The sequence below is a fragment of the Frankliniella occidentalis genome, unplaced genomic scaffold, assembly GCF_000697945.3.
Source record: "Frankliniella occidentalis isolate FOCC.00 unplaced genomic scaffold, Focc_3.1 Scaffold107, whole genome shotgun sequence".
NCBI classification, from domain to species: Eukaryota; Metazoa; Arthropoda; class Insecta; order Thysanoptera; family Thripidae; genus Frankliniella; species Frankliniella occidentalis.
The window spans coordinates 491,876-507,921 of record NW_026267236.1 but is presented as its reverse complement, the minus strand read 5'-3'; the positions used below and the strand labels follow the sequence as shown (position 1 = coordinate 507,921).

The 16,046-nt window shown below is 36.6% G+C and overlaps 3 protein-coding genes across 3 annotated transcripts in view; 2 read left to right on the top strand and 1 right to left on the bottom strand.

The window, feature by feature from the left end:
* The window catches only part of LOC113203148 (protein toll), a 9,394-nt gene extending 4,550 nt beyond the window's left edge, over positions 1–4,844 (top strand). The window contains exons 2-8 of the mRNA XM_026417674.2: positions 435–805; positions 890–1,755; positions 1,838–2,396; positions 2,486–2,884; positions 2,965–3,129; positions 3,219–3,512; positions 3,602–4,844. Of these exons, the coding sequence (XP_026273459.1) occupies positions 473–805; positions 890–1,755; positions 1,838–2,396; positions 2,486–2,884; positions 2,965–3,129; positions 3,219–3,512; positions 3,602–4,222 (3,237 nt within the window). The 5' untranslated portion in view covers positions 435–472 and the 3' untranslated portion in view covers positions 4,223–4,844. The remainder of the gene's footprint in view (positions 1–434; positions 806–889; positions 1,756–1,837; positions 2,397–2,485; positions 2,885–2,964; positions 3,130–3,218; positions 3,513–3,601) is intronic.
* LOC113203147 (cation-independent mannose-6-phosphate receptor) overlaps positions 1–11,764 on the bottom strand; it is a 42,107-nt gene extending 30,343 nt beyond the window's left edge. The window contains exons 1-20 of the mRNA XM_026417673.2: positions 11,545–11,764; positions 10,978–11,171; positions 10,508–10,620; positions 10,202–10,417; positions 9,925–10,087; positions 9,690–9,841; positions 8,818–9,094; positions 8,576–8,727; positions 8,051–8,270; positions 7,793–7,956; positions 7,419–7,711; positions 7,178–7,337; positions 6,934–7,088; positions 6,708–6,847; positions 6,370–6,623; positions 6,009–6,233; positions 5,759–5,920; positions 5,469–5,648; positions 5,107–5,365; positions 4,945–5,015 (exon numbers count right to left, since the gene is read on the bottom strand). Of these exons, the coding sequence (XP_026273458.1) occupies positions 4,945–5,015; positions 5,107–5,365; positions 5,469–5,648; positions 5,759–5,920; positions 6,009–6,233; positions 6,370–6,623; positions 6,708–6,847; positions 6,934–7,088; positions 7,178–7,337; positions 7,419–7,711; positions 7,793–7,956; positions 8,051–8,270; positions 8,576–8,727; positions 8,818–9,094; positions 9,690–9,841; positions 9,925–10,087; positions 10,202–10,417; positions 10,508–10,620; positions 10,978–11,171; positions 11,545–11,675 (3,681 nt within the window). The 5' untranslated portion in view covers positions 11,676–11,764. The remainder of the gene's footprint in view (positions 1–4,944; positions 5,016–5,106; positions 5,366–5,468; positions 5,649–5,758; positions 5,921–6,008; positions 6,234–6,369; positions 6,624–6,707; positions 6,848–6,933; positions 7,089–7,177; positions 7,338–7,418; positions 7,712–7,792; positions 7,957–8,050; positions 8,271–8,575; positions 8,728–8,817; positions 9,095–9,689; positions 9,842–9,924; positions 10,088–10,201; positions 10,418–10,507; positions 10,621–10,977; positions 11,172–11,544) is intronic.
* A 126-nt stretch (positions 11,765–11,890) lies between these two features.
* Positions 11,891–15,884, top strand: LOC113203173 (protein starmaker). Its single transcript, XM_026417725.2, has 6 exons — positions 11,891–12,169; positions 12,399–12,522; positions 12,603–12,797; positions 12,876–13,134; positions 13,275–13,564; positions 13,673–15,884. The coding sequence occupies exons 2-6, from the start codon at positions 12,400–12,402 to the stop codon at positions 14,117–14,119; spliced, it is 1,314 nt and encodes a 437-aa protein (XP_026273510.1). The 5' UTR covers positions 11,891–12,169; position 12,399; the 3' UTR covers positions 14,120–15,884.
* The last annotated feature ends 162 nt before the right edge of the window (positions 15,885–16,046 follow it).

Below are 16,046 nucleotides of genomic sequence, written 5' to 3'. Positions count from 1 at the left end.
GAGGGAGGGGGAGGACTAGCGTAGACTAGCGCGGCCGACTCGGCTCGGGGCTCGGGCTCCGCTCGGCTCGGCTTGGCTGCGCTCCGCTCGGCTAGTGGCTCGGCGCAACAACGCGTAGCGCGAGCGACGGCCTCACCTCAGCCGCCTCACGACCCCGCCTAGCGCAGCTTGCTATCTCTTTAATATTTCTTAATCGAGAGTTAAAGCAATGACACCTTACATTACTCATGTATAGTTGTGTTTAGATATGTTTATGTTTAGGTGTAAGGTTGTAAGGTATCATCTGCTAAAAAGTACAAATAATTATGGCAGTAGAATAGGTTTTCCTAGAAACTTGTTGTTAGGACTAGATATAATCAGTGTGGATGTTGTGTTTGTGTTTATACCTTGTGTATTTCTAATATTTAATGTGATTTTGTTTTGTTATGTTGCAGGCTGCATGTGGACCAGAAATTAGATTTCCAATAACAACATGAAAAGACCCCAGTTAACATTACAATGGCTTGCTTTTGTAGTGTTACTGGCTTCTGTGGCAAAGAGTGCGCTGACGGAGAAATTTGTGTGTCCTAGCAATTGCTCTTGCTCTCCAGAAGGACATGAAGAATATGAACTGTCTTGCCCGGGAGAGGGAGAACAACAAATTACCATTCAGCTTAAGTCCCACAGCAAGGCCATCATACAATGTCAAGTGAATACTGATTCTGATGACTACAGCCTACTTAAAAATGTTTATATTGATGCTGGCGCTTTACTGGACTTTAGGCTTTGTCCACTTCCAGATGTACCCTTCACAGATCTTCTGCAGGTAAGCTGAGTTCAGTTACAAATTTACAATATCATTCTTTTTATTATAAACAGAAGATGCCATTATATTTTTTATGTTTTCTAGCTCCGCTATCCTGCGAAAATCCAGACATTTACCTTCAAGTCATATCGCAGTTTTAATGATACTTTAGAAAGAAGGCTATTTAAAGGCCTGACAGGAATAACGTCACTAACTTTGGCAAACAATGGTTTGACAACTCTCCCGAATGATCTTCTTATGGATATGCCACATCTGCAGCAGCTGTACTTGTTAAACAATCTTGTTCAGCCTCCAAGTGACTTATTCCAACCAGTTCTTAGTTTAGAGACCTTAGACCTGGGAAAGAATGAACTGATGACTATTCCTGTAGATTTGTTTCGAAATCTGAAGAAACTAAATTTGCTCAATTTATGGAAGAACAAGCTATCAAACTTATCACCTGAGATGTTTCGAGATCTCACTAGTCTGACAGCACTTGACCTTCGCCATAATGGGTTGACTTCACTGCCAGCTGATATTTTTACTTATTTGACAAGCTTGAAGAATCTTAGTCTGAAGGGAAATAATTTTAAAACATTGCCGGTTGGACTATTTAGTACCAACAAAAATCTAGCTACGGTCCAGCTTTCTGACAGCCGAGAGCCAAACTTCCAGCTTCCCAGTGGATTATTTTCAAACCTACCCAACTTAAAAACAGTTGATCTAAACAATGATGGCTTGAAAGAAATTCCAGAGGATATCTTTTGGGGTTCAACAAGCTTGCATAACATAAATCTGCAAAATAACCAACTAAAGGAAATTCCACCACAACTGTTCCAAAATGCAGTTGAATTGGAAAGGCTTGACTTAGGCTCAAATCAGATTTATTCATTGACCGACAGCATTTTTGGTCAATGTAAAAAGTTAAAATTCCTTGATCTATCATTCAACAGAGTAATGAACCTCACATCGTAAGTACAAGCTTGTTGCCTTTTCTATACAAATGTTTTTCGTCTTGGACTTGGACTGATCTGAATTTTTATTTTATTTTAGAAATGCATTTACTGGCTTAGACAATTTGGAGGAGTTAAATATGCAGAACAATGGTCTTCGTCACGTGGATATCAACGCATTTTCATCAACATGCAACCTAAAAATTTTGAACTGGGCAAACAACAAATTATCATTTCTGGATAATGAGGGATACACCGAGGGAGGTCCTCGTACACACAGTGAATTTGGAGATACTTCCCCTTTGAAGAATTGTGTGCACCTCACAAAAATTGATTTGTTTAATAATTCTATTCCCTCCATCTTTGCTGATTGGAGGCTGAATATGCATCATTTAAGTGTACTGAACTTGAGTCACAATGCACTTCAGGCACTGCATCTCTATACTGATGCTTTTGTACCTCCTCATAATCGTGAAATTGATTTACGCAACAACAAAATTTCAGTAATTGATTTAAATGGGGCTGAAGCATGGGCTTTAATTCAACAAAAGGATCCCAACAGCAAAAGATCAAGGTGGCTTTTGGATGGAAATCCTCTATCATGTAATTGTTCAAACTATGACTTCCTGAGGTACCTTGAAAAGCAGATAGCTCCTGAGGTAGGGACAACTACTACTAAAAGATAGTTATTCTTATACCTAAATGTACATTATAAAGATATTTACTGTGAAAATTCTGTCTGTTTCAGGTGCTGGATATTGTAGATTTTGAGCCAGGAAATTTGGCGTGTGCAACTCCAGAAAATTGGAAAGATGAGCCAGTGGTGAAAGTGGCCTCAAGAGCTGTAACCTGTCCTATAACTTCACTCAATGAGACACTGACATGCCCATATCCCTGTGAATGTGAATTCCGAGCTGCTGATGCTGCTATTATTGTTGATTGCATAGGCAAAAACTTGACCGTAGCACCTGCTGAATTACCAACACATTCCCAGTCAAATCATACTGAACTTTATCTTACTCACAATCGACTGAATGCACTCCCTGATTTCTCTTTTCCTGGCTATCAAATGATTTCAAAATTGGCTCTAGGACACAACAATATAACAAGGCTGAATAATATAACACTGATGCCTCAGATTATGCAAGTGAGTCTCTTTGCTAAAAATGAAAGATTTATTTTGGAAATAAAAGTTTTTTGTACTAATAAAATGCATTCGTTTTACAGATGATTGAACTGAACCACAACAACCTGACAGTTGTAGAATTGCAGACAATGCAATTATTTTCTAATTTAACAAATCTCACAAACATTGCCTTACATGATAATCCATGGAAATGTGATTGCCAGCTTCAGCCGCTTGTAAGCTTTGTGCAAACTCACTATACACAGGTAAGATATGTTTATGTAACTAAATGTTTCATCCCATAAAGCCCCTTTTTCTAAGACTAATTTTCATTCATCATAATATGCTTCACCAGATATCAAGCCCGAAAGAAATCAAATGTACTGATGGTCAGCTCTTGTCAGAACTCACTGCTTCTGGGTTATGCTCGCAAGCTAGTAGTGTAGTGTGGGCATCGCTTGTCATCGCTCTTCTGCTGGGAGGGCTGATTGGAGGAGCATTTGCTGTTTACTACAGATTCAACCATGAAATTAAGGCATGGCTCTTTGCTCACAATTTGTGCCTTTGGTTTGTCACCGAAGAGGAGCTTGATAAGGACAAATTATATGATGCCTTTGTTTCATACTCTCACAAAGATGAGGAATTTGTTGTAAGTATCTATTGCTGTAATGGATTGTGCTTTTCATGGTTTAAACTTTAGAAGAGAAACTTACTAATTGACCACTTTTTCTTTGAAAGGTGAATGAACTCGTACCTGGTTTAGAAGGAGGACCAATGCCTTTCAAACTTTGTCTTCACTATCGGGACTGGGTAGCTGGAGAATGGATTCCTAATCAAATCACTAGATCAGTTGAAGACTCAAAACGCACCCTAGTTGTTCTCTCGCCAAACTTTTTGGAAAGTGTTTGGGGAAGGATGGAGTTCAGAGCTGCTCACTGTCAAGCACTTAGTGAAGGAAGGGCTCGTGTTATTGTAGTGCTCCTGGGAGATATTGGACCAACTGAAAATTTAGACCCGGAACTACGTGCCTATCTTAATATGAACACCTATGTTAAATGGGGTGATCCCTGGTTCTGGAAAAAGCTTCGTTACGCTCTTCCTCATCCACCTAAAGCTATGAAAGGTAGCATGGGTCTAGTCAATCGCAATGCAAAGCACATGAATGGAAAGCCAACCGATGACAAAATTGAACTTATTTGTGAGCCCAACGGCATGCCACCTGTAACTACTCCACCTGCTGAGGCTAATGTGACTGATCCCCTTTCAATTAAGAATGCCTTAAATGAAGTAATCTCTGCTCCTAGGAAAGTTCCTATTCCTTCTCATGGAACAAATGGAACCGCAGCAGCTGTTGGCTAAAATACTATGGTGTGTAGATTAATATTCGTGATAATCTGTGCCATAGTGCATGTCCGTACAATTTACTGTCTCAAATTACGATCTCAGTTTCATTGAGAATACATTTTGTGTCTCATTGTTAAGTACCTGAACTATAAGTAGATATGCCCAGTGTTTTACTGCTTGTCAAGCCAGTGATCAGACATAGCTTCCTTAGGATCAAGGAATTAAATACTGATATATGCTAGAATGTAATTTTTAAAGACTGATGTGCTGTCATCAACGATAACGCTCAAAAGACTTAAATGTTTGAACTAGCATGGTATAAGTTAACAAAGAGTTTGTGACACATATGGTAAATATTTTTATGTGTGTTTGACTTTGTGATGTGTGAATGTCATGTATATAGTTAGTGTCTGTATAAATGTGATATTGTAGAGTGAATGACATAAGACTGTTTGCAGTTGCTCATAGTTAGTAATGAAGGTATTATTAGATGAAGACATCATATTATGTGTGTGTGTTTGTGTGTAAGTATTCAGTTAAGCCTAGATTTATTTCAATAATATAAAAAAAATTGGTAATTTCTTATACCGTGTGAAACTTGTCATCTAGTATGATTAATTAAATTTAGTGGAAACAATCTCTGTACTCATATAAATCATTTGTATATTATTTTTCACCCATCCCTCTTTTTATTATAAAATAAAGAGAACTATCAAAATAAAATTGTTTTTACTCACCGCCAACAGCTTTGGCTTGTGCATTCGTCTATCTGAGGCACAAGGAAACCAGATTTCAGCACCTGAAATTTCTGTTGTAAACACCACCAATATAAGTACCAACACATTCATGCCCTTTTAAAAAATTCATAGTATAAAAATAGTTCAGAACAAGGTACACACCTCTGTCAGCACAAGTGTTCCGATAAGTACCACGGAAAAATATTTTGACGGTGTTATTACTGCTGTCATAATATGCAAAGTGTTGGTACCCAAAGCCAGTGAAATTCATGAAGCCATTTCCAAGGTGAGCACAAACAGCTGTGTCTTTACACTCAATAGTTTCTGATGATGCTACATCCATCCAATACTGTGGCCAGGCACATAAATAGACAAATAGATTCTCTCCAGTCAGACTTGGCTTTAATCCTTTGACCATATCCTTCAAAAAATAAAATTAAAATATTAAAAAAGAGATATGTTTAAAAATTTTAAGTGAGTAAACGGAGTAAACCCATTTTCCTATTTTTTCCCCCTTTTTTTACCTTTAGTACACTCTCTGGATATAATCCCGTTAGATTAAAGGTTTCATGTGTACCATAGTTCGTTAGTAGACAGTTTTGGCGATCGAATTCGACTCTGTCTTCAATGCAGACAACACTTGTATTCCATGAAAAGAGGTAATTACAGTCTCCAGTTCCTTTCCCTTCATACTTTGGCCTTCCCTTAATAGTGAAAAGAAGCAAATTAAAAGATATAAGGCATAGAAAAGTAAACAATTGAGGATTACATCTAATGGTAAAGAATATAATCCCACAAGAGACAAGATGCTTACAGGACCAATGCTGGGGTCACAAATGAAACGAATAGTAGCACTGGCCTTCCCCTTGGAGGGAAAAGGACAAGGCTCCTCTCCATAATACTGCCATACTACTTGTGGCTTTCTGTCACCAGGTGGGTGATCAAGATAAGGTCTGCCATAAGGTGTACCTAGGCTCTGTATCAAGATATTTAAAGGCATGTGACAGAAATGTTACGAGTAATAATGTCAAAAAGCACTTCCTTTAATTATGTGAAAGCCTTACCAAAGGTTTCTCAATTGGAAATCGCGAGTCAGAGTGCAGCATGCATATTGATGCTCCCTCTTTACAACCTTCTCTACTAAATCTTGGCAGTGAACCACAGACATTTATAAGAAATACGTGGCCATCAGGTGACTCTACTCGATAAGGAGCTGTTGGCTGCATTAAACTGACTAGTGAAATATCAACCCCATCTCCATAGAATGGGGTATCAACCGAGCAGAATAGCTATGAAATAAAATGTACACTATTATTATATGACAATTACAAAAATAGTACAGGCAATCTTAAGAGCGGTCACACTTAGACACGGTATACACGGTATACACTTGGCATAAATTCTAACTATTTGCTCTAAACTCACAGTGTTTTCTTCACAGGCCAAATCTGTGAAAAACACAAAGTGTTGAACACATTTATCAACACCAACATACTGAGGCCCATTTCTTGGAAAAAACTCATTAGTGCATAGAAAAGTAATTTCGGTTCGAAAAATACTTGTTTCTTCACATGGGTTTCCACTCAGATAAGTAAGAACCAACTGGTTGCCAATGTGATGGAGATCATCATTAAACACACCTACACTGGAGACTGTTGTAAAATTCTGAATGCAAGATCCTGCACAGATATAAAGCTTTGGTCAATAGAATTTTACATGTTATTATAGCTTAGAACTAAAAAATCATAGATAATCATGTATACCAGAATTGAGTCCGCAGTCTCCGAACTCTAGCTTAGGAAGTTTGGAGCACACTGACAAAAGTGCAAAGGCAGTTTTAGGGTAGGCTGGAGGTGAGATGGGCATAATCCATGTCTTATTTTTAAGAGGACTCAAATTGAACCTGCAAAAAGAAAGACACACATTTTGACTTATTGCAAAGCAAGAAAGCACTTGCAAAATATTGCATGAAATAGTTTTAAAATGTACCTCTTGAGGCTCTTTTTATTTACAGCTCCACAACTCCTTTTTTTCTCCTTGTACCTCTCATTATAACTTGCTGAACATGCATCTTTTGTTTTCCACAGAAATTCAAAGTGACAAGGAGAAGATAACTCTCCAGTTATTTCTGATGAGTTGTATTCCTTCAAAATAAAAGGTAAATTAATTTCATAGTAGTGGTATTATAAGTTGAAATTTAAAACGTTTAGAAGAGTATCACTATTTTTGTTACCAGTGGATCACAGATAAAAGTTATAGTTGATGAGTATCGCTGCTTCTTGTTATTGTCACAGAGATCGCCATTTTTCAGATTTATTCTTAAGGAGTTTTTCGTAGGGTTCTGATCATCTATGAAGGGGCCTGTGTCATCCTTTGCTCCAAGGCTGATGAATCTAATGAATAGACATGTGCTTTGATAATAAAATGTAAAACTGCAGTAGAAGAAAAGCTTCTCTTAAAAAACTTTTACTTACCTATCTTTTGAAACTGAATCATTTGCCCGCCGGTGCCAACAAATTTCAGAATAAGTGGGGCAATGATTACCATCTTTATTTTCAAAAGAACCACAAATGTTTACAATAATATACATTTTGTCCCCCGAATTTTCATTTAGCACAGATATTTTATGTTCCAATTCAGGATTTGATAGAGTGGATAGGTCATACCAGTTTCCTGATACATCACTCCTAACATTACACTTTCCCTCTTCCACATAGCGTGCACACACTTTGTTTGTCCTCCATACCACATAAAAATGACAATCCTGCTGTGAAAGGAGAATCAGAAATAAGATTACGACTGCCAGGCTATTTTTCAAGGATTTTGACAGAAAAAGTATTTTCCTTACTGCTGCAATGAAGTCGAGGTTGCTGTGTTGGATTGTTTTAGCTAATAAATCACAATACAACATGATGGTCACTTTTGTATATTCCTTTCCAAGCTCACAAGGAGGGCCATACAAGTCAAATTTTATTATTCCGTCATAGTACTTCGGAATTGTTGCTGGTGGACCTGATCAAAACATGATAAGAAAATGTATTATGGGATAATCAGAAGAAAAATAATAATTCTAACATAACTGAGTCTATTAAATATAGACTCCTACCTATTGGATATTCTGTATCTCCTTTATACCAGCATACACTGGTATTTGTGTTGCCATTGCATGGCTTTACAAGAGGACCACATAGGTTGAATCTTAATTGAGGCTTAACATTATTGGTTAACACTGGACATAAAATATCTGATTCATTTCTTAAATCATTAAGATCAATGGTTGAACTGTCAAGTGGAGATTGTATTCTACAATCTTTTCCAACAACATCCTACAACATAAATAAAGAATCACTCACAGGTCAATTTGTATGGACAATAGTAAACAACATGTGTGTGTGCAGTCATAAACAGCAAGTGAACTACATTACATGAGGTGAAGAAGAGCAACATCTAGGTAGCAGAAAGCAACAGCAAATTCATCTACCTTTATAAAATATATGTATATGTATGGAATGTATAAAAAACAAAAACAAAAAAAGCATTAATAAGGCAGAACAAAATTCAAGAAACAAAAATGGAAGTAGAGCAAAATAGAGCTGAAATTTCTATGGGTCACAATACTAAATCTCATTACCCTGTTTGGACACGCTGCTGGTGTTACATGCCTTACATACATATCACACCCAGATTCTTCTATTTTTATTAAATTAGGCATTGTTTCACAGTAGAGTTCCAAGTAAGTCTTATATCTCTGCCCAGGTTTGCCAAAACCACAACGATCACCATCTGAAGAGGAATGAAGAGTTTCTTAGTTATAATTATAAAAGGATAGTAACCAGTAATTTTGTTTTGAAATGGTAAGCTCCGCTCTCTTACCTGGGAAAACAAAACGAATAAAACTATGGTTTTTGTTACTTCTGTCAGTGATCACTTCTGGTGCCTGTCCCTGCACACCCATGACTCGTATAACAGTCTTCCCACGTATTTGACAAGAGGCAAATCCTGGTCCTGAACACGGTAATTTTGGATCCTTCTTTGGGTAGATTGGACCACATACAGAAATTATTACTTTTGAAGCACCATAGTCAAATTCTAGGACCTGACCGGCCATAGAATACAAATTGTACTGTTGTCCAGTGTCTTCGTCAACAGCCTATAAAAACCAGTAAGGATTAATTAGGACAGTGTTTTCAAATGAGTAAGTTTATGGCACTGCACTTTTATTGAAATGCCCTACATTAGACAGGTAACATTGACATTAGCAGGAGATATTGGGTCATGTGAAAATTCTAGACATTACCCAGCTAAATTGGCATTTCTAGGGTAATGCTGAATTTTATAATTTGTGTGACAAATTTGGCAAGGGTATTGGGTAATGTTTGACATATTTGTAAATTTCATTCATATTCATCAGTGTGCAAGCCTGCACCTAAGAGAATAAATCAATGTAGTTCCATTAAATTACTTCAAAATCAGACAAAGGTAGGCCAATTGTGCTGAAAGGAGGCAAGAAGTATGGCTTAGACTCTCTCTAGACGGTTCGGATCACTGAAGGATCACTTACCAAGATAGTATCCTATTGAGGACATTACTTGCGTAACTGAGGCAATAGGATTACCCAACATGCTCTGGATGTTGTCAACATTACCCGCATTATGTACAGTAAATTAATCCAGTCTGAAAATGTACCATGATGTTTCCCGACATTCAACATCACCCACAACATACATATACAAACATGTACTCACAATACATAGAGGAGGAGGAGCCAAACAACCTATTGGAGTTTCCATCAAAAAAGATTTTGTTTTTTTCTTATTGACTTTGTAAGATATTACTGGCTGGTGAAAATCTTCATTGTCAGGGACACATTGCAAAGCAATTTCTGCTTTACCACGTCCTTTGTTTCAAATACAAAACATTGTTTAAATTCAACACTTATTATCAGCAGTATATTTATCACTTAATCAAAACAAAACATACCTCTATCTTTTTTGGCAAAGCCAATCACAATGCCTATAAGACGACTGTAAAATGCATACATGGTATCCGCAAGAACTGTTGTTTTATTTGATACCTCATCAATTTCACATAAAGAAGCTGTACTGTTACATGCACCTTTTCTCACTGGTCCACATATATTTAACTAAAAGAACAAGAAAGTGGCAGATTGAAAAATAACACACACCTCAGAATTTTCACAGGTACTCATCTAAAATACTTAAGTAAGAAACACAGGAATAAAAAGAAAATAACTTACTTGGTATGTCTTATTACTAATAGGATCACGGGTTGTCCAAAACGTGCTTGACCTTAATGGTCTCAAATCTAGTGTCACATTGTGCTCTAATTGGACACCACAAGGTACTTCATCCTCAAAAATTCCACAGTATCCTCCAGCAAGCCCATATATATGGACTTCACAACTGCCAAACCCAGTCCACTCTCCCAAAAATTTTGGAGATGGGTTTTCATCCTGAATTAAGAAGTCATAAAATTATCAGCAAATAACAATAAACATAATTTCAAAGTACTTGTAGTGTGGAAAGTGAATAAAAATGTATACCTTTGAGTTACATCGCATATGGAAGTGATAAATGAATGGTTTACTACTATCATTTTTGCACCGTGAATCTATTAAGTCAAAATTCAAGGTATCTGAGGTACCATTTATTACGACTGAAACAAAACAGTAAGAACATAAATAATTGTTCAGTTCTAATAATAATAATAACAACAACAAGAGGACATATCTAAAGGAATCTTTTGGGCTCTTTGATTCAAGAGAAAAAGTAAGAAAATCCAGACTGGAACTAGCCGCGAATTTGCTCCAAAAATGGGAATTAATTTTCTTTGAAATTCATCTGAGAGGTACTCAATGATGTGTCTGCCGAGTGAGACAACGTGAAATATCAGGTAGCATGAATTTTTGAACTGGGCCCCTTGGTGATTTCCTTGCATTTTCTCTAAGTATGATAAAGAGCAATAAGGTTGATTATATAATTAAAAAGGTGATGGCAGATTTTAACAACTTACCAATAGACTCATTGTGGTTCAATTGATAAATATCATTTGTGTCTTTTTCAAATATACATGCTGTTCCATTGGTAGTGCAATGGCCATTATTTACAAGGGGATGACAAAGATTAACCATGACTTGATATTGTGGACCACCACGAAGTCCATCAGACGAAATAACTTCTAGTTCAATTGTGTATCTTCCTGAAAATCTGATTGGGACAATAACAACAAAAGTAATCAAATTAAAGTACAGAAAAAAAAAGAATTGTTGCATATTTCATATTTGAAGAAAAAAAAACAAATGTTCATGTTATAAATAGACAACTTTCAAAAACCTGATGGAAAGAATTTTAACAGTAGTTTTTCAGCATAAAACAAAGAATTTATTGTTATTTGCAGAGCCATGAGTGATGAATGAGAGAATGAATAGTGTCGTCCTTGTAATACGGGAAGAGACTGTTCGCTGACGTCCGAGCCACTTAGTTTATCACGTAATAGTAATTATTGCTTTTGGCAGAAGTAGAGAAAGTTATTGTTTACGTTTGGAACAAAGCCGGTTTTGTCTGCTGTAATGGCACTTACCTATTTAAATCGTAGTGTATTTCCCTGCCGTCTTCTTTGGTTTTCAGAAACTGCTTGCATTGTTCATTATATTCCCTAGGAACAACTAAACGGAGAAGCGTAAAAAGCACAAGCAGCAAATATTCGTCCATTATTCCGTTTTCTTTGGTAAACAAAAAATCCCTAACCTACAAGCAGACATAGCAGCATTCTGGTTTTGTATTTCTTCTGCTGCCGCATTATTAACATTCGTATAGAACAAAAACCAAAGTTCTATTTATATTGAAATTTTTCATATTGAGACTGAAGAAAGCAGATGGGAGGAATGGGATTTATGACGCAAAGGTGACGGTGAAAACAGCAGACGATTGGTAAAACGAAAACAACAACAAGAAGGACCTGGGTAGATGGGATATATACACACAGACGTACAAAGAGAAAAGTCCTGACCATGTTCGACTTTTACAGTTGAGCCAAGAACTTAGTTGCATTAGTCGGAGTCAACGAGTGTTGTTTTCATTCGGGATGAATATTTGTGTACATTTTAAATAGAATCAGTGGATATGGAGTAGGTAGTGGACAAAGTCCTTGATCATCCTGTCTCCCTGCTCGCTCAGCTTCCCTGTTGAGACTTAATACACAAAAGGTAAATAGAGTGATCTCACCTTTTTATTCATTATTGTACCAAGCAGACAGTATTTTACTTGTTTCCTGGGTCTACAGTTGTATTAGTCTTAGATTCTATTCATTATTTTCCAATTATAGTGAGTTGTTGATAGTGTGCTCTGTTGTCATTTAGGACTCAGGTTAAAAGTCACATTTGGGTATTATAATATTACTCACCATCTCACAAAGTGTGTTTTTTCTCTGTCAAGGATGGTGGAAAATTCTCAAGTATTACCATCATGGCCTAGAAACAGGTCATCTGAGCGCAGTCGTGGGTCTAAGACTTTCCGAAACCCACCTCAGCCTCATATGTGTATTCAAGATTATTTGGAGGTATCATTTTCTTTCTTCTTTAAATGGTACAAATTTAAAAATCTTTCTCACTTGATACTAAGTGTGTTCATTTCTTTCAGGGATCACAAGAACCATGCTATATCAATGTCCTATCATGGGAAAAGATTGCACTACCCTCTACTCCTGAAGATTATATTCCACTCTACGGGGGAATGCAAGTACCACATTCTCCACCCAGTCATTCCCCGGTTTTTGCTGTGATGGCGAACCCAGAAGTTCTGCGTGCCAAAGGAAAGCATGCTGCAGATCCTCAGGTAGAGACAATTAATTTACTATGTTTCACAATTTTATTCAAATTTGACAGCTAATACTATTTTTTTTTTAAATTTTAGGAAACTCATGCCCTGGTTTTGATGTTACTTGATTTCGTTGAGCTTATGAACCGCAACCGTGGTCTTCATTTTGCGAGGCATTTTCACATATTGCCTGACAGAGATCTAGCTGGGGAATTGAAAAACGTTTGGGCAGCAGTGCAAATGAAACGTGCTCAAGATACAGCTGCAAGAGCTTCGATGCAGCAGCTAGCCTCATTAGAGCAGCAAAGAAAGCAACAACTAGTACATCAGTTGAAGAACTCAGTCGACAGAGATGGTAAATTAGAACTAATTTAACTGTAGAGGAATGAAAGTTCTAAAGAAAGTGAATGCAGTGAGAACTTTTGATGGAACTTTTGATGGACTTGTGATGGAAAGGAATAATTTTTTTAATGTAATCTTTGTTTGGTTTGACAGTTGAAGAGCAGATTCAACGTGAACGCAGGAATCAACAACAACTTTTTAAAGAAAGACAGGCAATTGCTCAAAGAGAACAACGCTATCGTCAGCAGCAACAACAGCATGATGATCTACAAAGGAGAATGGATGAGTTTGAGATGGAGAAGTATTTAGAACAGAGACATCATCAAAGACTTCTACATGAACAGCAAAGAGATCAGAAACGCTATGACCGTCTTCTCATGAAATCTTTGGAATCCCCTAAAACGTCAGACAGTAATGAAGGGAGACACATGTCTGATTCAGAGGTTTGTTCATACCATACACAAATGTTCTTTCCTCTCATTGATATTTGTGCTTATTCATGTTGTGGAAAAATTATATGTCAATGGTATTTTCCTTTTATTTTATTGCAGTTTCTAGCAGAAAACTCAACAGCACTAGACTTTAGTGTCAAGCGGCATGCCTCTGAAGACTCTTGCTTATCCATTGTTGGCAACAATTGTGATGATAGTCAAAATTCTAATCAAGACCTGGAATCAATTGATCTTGGAGACTCCTCACCGGTCTCAACCCCTACCACACCAACTTCTCCTCACAGTAACATTATTGACTGTAGCTCAATGAAATATAGAGAACAGGAATATTTATCAACATCTGCCAGTGAATCTGACTATACTTCAGATGATGGAGATGCAACTGATATTGATGCAGAACTTGATGGTGAGAGTGATACTGATGGTGAGAAACGGCATTTTTTAGCTCGAGTAACATTGAGAGTTGATTCAGAGGAAGAAAATCCTTTTGAGGTAGAGTCCAAAGGCGGACATGATGGAGGCACCACCAGTAAGCTCAAACATTGAATTAATGAATGTTCTGGTTCAAACATGCTCATCGTCATTTATATAAGTTGTCATAGTCATTGAGACATAGGCTATAGCAACTATGTTTTAAGTGTGTGAGACAGAAGAGGAATTTTTGTAGCATTGTTTTTGTTAGTTTTTTGTTTTGTTTTATCTTTGGGGGGAAATGCCATGTGATCTCATTGTGAATTTTGCTGTTATTGTTTTTATTATTTTTGAGGGCTAAGGATTGTATTAGAGAGTGCAGGTTCTGTTCTATCAATTTTCTCAATACTACTTGTATTTATGATTTGCCCCACTGTTCTGAGAAGCATGGTTCATGTCTCATATCAAGCATCCAACATTTTTGCGGTACTAAACAGCAATCACACATTTTCATTACTATACCTTCCACTTGATGCTTCGTAAAGCTTACGTTGCGTGGAAATTATGCATGCGTTTTGTGACCTCTTAATCAACAACACTTATTCTTTTCATCGTTGTATGTACTGTAACTCTTCATATTTTTAATGAATTGAGTATCATGTCAATTTATAAGGTTTTATGCCACTCATGTGTTATCTTTTTCATTGTTGTTTTATTTTGTTGAAAATGTTTATGCTTTCCTTAGATTTATGTTTTGTAGACTTATTTGGACATTTTTAGTATATGTTGTGCCTTGTGCATATGTCATGTTAAATGTATGTTTTAATTGACTTGACTTTATTTAAATCTCTTTTTTTTGTGTGTAAAGTGCTGAAGTATGTAATCATCCAATCACCATAATCCTAACTGATAGGCTGGATAGTATTTTGGTACTAGTCATTGTAGGTTTCCCTTTCCTTTTGTAAGCCCATTCTCATCTTCTATTGTTTAGAGGGCCAATCTCTTTGGTAATTAATTTCCTAGGTCACAGAGGTTGTTTGTTTCTTTTATTAGTGATGCTTTGCTTCTTGTATTTCTCTCATTTAAAAAAAACAAAAAACAATGAAATAAGTTGAAGTGTCTTCATCTTTGGAGGCTTGTTCATGGTCATCTGAAGACAAGATTGTCCTGCTGAAGCTGTGAGTGAAATCTTTTGGAATCTTCTTCATGATTTGTTGTAAATAACGGACTCAGTGTACATACTGTACATTTTTAATTACATACTACTCGTTTATTATTTTAGGTTACTTTATCTGACCTAGTCAGCTCAAGTACTCAGCTTACAGAAAGCAAATTTAATTGGTTTTTAAAGAGATAGAATGTGTAAAGTGTATTTGTGTATTATGTGGCTGCAGAATGTTTTTGCTCTAGTATAAGTCTTCCCAGTATGGCTATGTGTAGGGATCTAATAATTGTGACAGCCATTTCAGACTGATTTTGACATCAGTGTGTTTAATTCCAAATTTGTACAAGACTTCTACTGTCAAATTTGTGATCTCATTTTACATTACACCTATTGTCATTGACTGCTATTTGACTTAAAATCGTACAAAATCAGTGTAATATAGGCTAGAATCTTGAATCCCATTTTTTTTAAAAACATGTTTTTTGTAACCTTTTATTTTATTAGGACTTTTGGTGTATTATGACAGTGTGCCTATTGTTCTTCAACAAATCCCCTTATAATTTATCTGAGTGCCAAACAGGTTTAGCTAATTATGTTTCATGTGTGCCACTTTTAGTTCCTAAATTGTAGCTACTGAAATTGGTGAAAGCAACTTGTTTCCACATTTTTCATCACAACCAGTGTAGGTAGTGACAATACATATGCAACATGCAAGTTGTATTATTGCTGCTTTAAGCTTCTTTGTATTTATCAAGCTGTATTTATTCGTGTCTTTGTGACAATCCACGACTGAATGTGCACAGTGCATGAGCTGTTCACAATTCTTTGTTTAAGCACCTCCACCTTTTCACGTTCTTTACTTGTCATATATATTAATAGTTCATCAGAAGAGCTGAC